Source organism: Trichoplax adhaerens, genomic scaffold, assembly GCF_000150275.1.
Source record: "Trichoplax adhaerens TRIADscaffold_4 genomic scaffold, whole genome shotgun sequence".
In the NCBI taxonomy this organism is placed as follows: Eukaryota; Metazoa; Placozoa; class Uniplacotomia; order Trichoplacea; family Trichoplacidae; genus Trichoplax; species Trichoplax adhaerens.
This window is the reverse complement of record NW_002060946.1, coordinates 5,141,961-5,145,285: the sequence shown is the minus strand read 5'-3', so window position 1 is coordinate 5,145,285 and position 3,325 is coordinate 5,141,961. Positions and strand designations below refer to the sequence as shown.

Here is a 3,325-nt window from a genome sequence, read left to right as displayed (position 1 = left end):
AATATTTCGTTGCTGATAGTAAAATGTTTTCGCTACTTGTAATGCATATGTATCCTTGTATAAACTAGTTTAAAATTGATTTACATTACTATTAATATAGCTAAATTCGTGCCGGCTGCTACTGCGATAAAGATCAAACTGAACCCATTAGAAACTAATTTAAATTACTATCAATATAGCTAGAATTCTTTTTAGCTGCTGTTGCGATAAAAGAATATTTTAAAATTTATAATGGGCAAGGAGACAACCTTTTTTCAAGATAGCAACGAGAAATCGATGCGATTGAGTACGATTGATGGGAAAGGAGATGATGAAGAGCTAGATGATCGACCACGTTGGGATAATAAAGTCCAATTTTTATTGGCTACTATTGGCTTTGCCGTCGGTCTAGGAAATGTTTGGAGGTTTCCTTACCTGGTACAGAAGAACGGCGGAGGTATTTGAACTTTTATATCCTCAAATTTGTTAATTATAACCACCGCAGTAGTAAATTAAAGCTGAAGCTCTTCTAAATGACTTGGAGGAATTCAAAGCGTGTATACTTATTATCATTGATATACACGATTTTGTATAATATGTTTAGTGTAACTTTAAAGTGATTTTATGTATCCATCCAAATTATTTGCTGCTGGAAGCGCAAAAATTATTGAATTTTGTACTACCTACTCGTAGCTCAATTAATCGAAATTAAAAGTCTTACCTATACCGAAATATAGCACTTTTCTGTTCAATTTTTCGTTGACTATTATTTCAAATTTTAATTTGAACTACAATAATAAATGAAATCATGTTTAGTATGTAAAAAATTTCAAACTCCGGTAAACGATTTTTTCAGGTGCTTTCCTCATTCCGTACTTCATTATGTTGATCATCGAGGGAATACCTATTTTTCACTTGGAGTTGGCTATTGGTCAAAGACTACGCAAAGGTCCTGTCGGCTCCTGGAAGATTATTTCTCCAAAATGGAAAGGTGTTGGAATAGCTGGCTTAATGGTATCTATTGTGGCCGCGTCCTATTATATCATCATCATTGCGTACTGCTTATTCTATTTATTTAGTTCTTTCCAAGCAGTTTTACCGTGGAGCCGCTGTCCCACGTATGCTTCACCTGATCCCCTATCGAATATTACACTTCCTATTCGAGAATGTGCAAAAAGTAGCCCTGTTGTATACTTTTTCTTCCGTGAAGTAAACGATATTTCCAACAACATTAATACCAGTGGTGGTTTATACTGGAAATTAACTTTATGCATGCTAGGTGGTTGGGCTATAAGTTACTTGAGTATCCTAAAGGGTATCAAATCATCTGGAAAGGTATTACCATTAATTTATCAACACAGATAAAGCTAATTCCTATACCATATTATTAATGCTATTTAATAACATTTAGAGTTCAGAACTGACCAGTATAAAACGTTACCTTTGTATCCTACGTTTAGGTTGTATACTTTACTGCAACATTTCCGTATTTGGTATTATTCATTTTTATGATTCGTGGATTTACATTGCATGGATTTGGAAATGGCTTATTGCATTTAGTAACGCCTAATGTAAGTTTCGTAGAGGATTATAATATATCTTAGGGTATAGCGTAAAGCATACCTAGGACATCTAATTAGACTAATTAACTAATTCGAAATAAAATTTTTTGATTACTTTTGTTAACATATTGACATGGACTAGTTTGATAAGCTGCGAGACCCTATAGTTTGGTTAGATGCTGCAACACAAATATTTTATTCTCTTGGTGCTGGTTTCGGTTCACTAATAGCTTTTGCTAGTTATAATCCAGTCAAGAATAAATGTGGAAGAGATGCAGTTTGTGTATCGCTAGTCAACTGTTGTACTTCGCTTTTTGCTGCTGTTGTTGTATTTTCCGTGCTGGGTCATATGGCTACTACTAAATATGATGCGTGTATAAGTTCAGTTAATGCAACGATGGGCATGGAAGCTGCTTTGAATAAATGCAAAATTGCTGACTATCTCAACTCGGTATTTACTTTTGTAATAACAACATCGATAGTATCAGAAAACGGTGCTAATATTACTATTTTTAAATTTTAAACATGAATTATATAAAGGTCGGTAGCGGTCCAGGTCTCGTATTTATTGTTTTTGCCGATATTGTTGCTGGCTTCTCTCCTCCACAATTTTGGTCCATAATATTTTATTTCATGTTGTTAACTCTTGGTATTGACAGTATTTTTGGTGCACTAGAAACAATTCTTACAACCCTCTCCGACTCTTCATACTTTAGAAATGTTAGGAAAGAAATTCTTGCAGGTACAGTAGAATTTGTATTACGCTAGCCTTATGTGTGCGTGTAAGCTCGAAATAAAATTCCAAAATAAGATTTGGCGAAATGTTTGCACTGCATAAAAAAGTTCCTCTTGCATACTTTGTGATATCAAAGTATTATGCGAAATTTTCTCTAGATATTGATATAATTCTAACTATACCTAACTAGCCGTCATATTTTCAATACAGGTGTAATGTGCATCGGTCTATTTTTCTTTGGCTTCATTTTCACACAACGCTCGGGTCTTTATTTTGTGGAAGTCTTTGATGCTATGAGCCTACCGATTCCGTTACTTGTTATCGCATTATGTGAAGTAACCGGAATTTTATTTGCTTATGGTATGAAAAGGTGAGCTGGTTAAATGCACATTTTATGAGCACTGTAAGGGTACTTGCTATGTTATTTTCGATCAGCAATCTAAAATTATTTCATCTTCGGATAGCAGTTTTTTGTTTTGCTTTTATGATCCATCGTTTAAGATTGCAATTACAGTACTATATATCTGACATCAATTAGGCATGGTATTACAAGTATTTCTATCGTTTTCAGATTCTGTGATGATATTGAGTACATGACTGGATCTCAGCCTAATTGGTACTGGAAAGCTTGTTGGTATTTTATAACGCCAGTGTCAATCATTGCTGTTCTAATTGCTACTGTCGTTAAGCTGGCTCAGACGACTTTAAAATACAGTACCTGGTCTAGAGAAACGGTAATGACTGGGTGATGTAATAAATTGATTAAACTCTAAGCTATATTATATGAGATATTACTTCAGACTGAACAAGTTCGCGCCAATTCTTACGAATAGTGTATACGGTTGCAAATTAAAAGTAAAGTAATAAATTTTAAAATTTTTTGGTTATTTAGGCTACTGGAGGATCAATGCCGTATCCAGGATGGCTAACCGCATTTATGATTTGCGTCATATTGCTACCAATTTTCACAATACCCGTAACAACGCTTATCCACTATTTTAAGGCGAGAAGGGAAAATTCAGGGGGTAAGAAGGAAACAGTAATATAG

The 3,325-nt window shown here is 34.3% G+C and overlaps 1 protein-coding gene across 1 annotated transcript; it reads left to right on the top strand.

Moving 5' to 3' along the window:
• Positions 1-276: 276 nt before the first annotated feature.
• On the top strand, positions 277-3,325 carry TRIADDRAFT_23982 (uncharacterized protein; the record flags this gene model as incomplete). The annotated part of the gene is made up of 8 exons (XM_002112055.1): positions 277-436; positions 836-1,314; positions 1,440-1,559; positions 1,693-1,992; positions 2,082-2,283; positions 2,488-2,647; positions 2,849-3,011; positions 3,170-3,325. The coding sequence occupies 8 exons, from the start codon at positions 277-279 to the stop codon at positions 3,323-3,325; spliced, it is 1,740 nt and encodes a 579-aa protein (XP_002112091.1).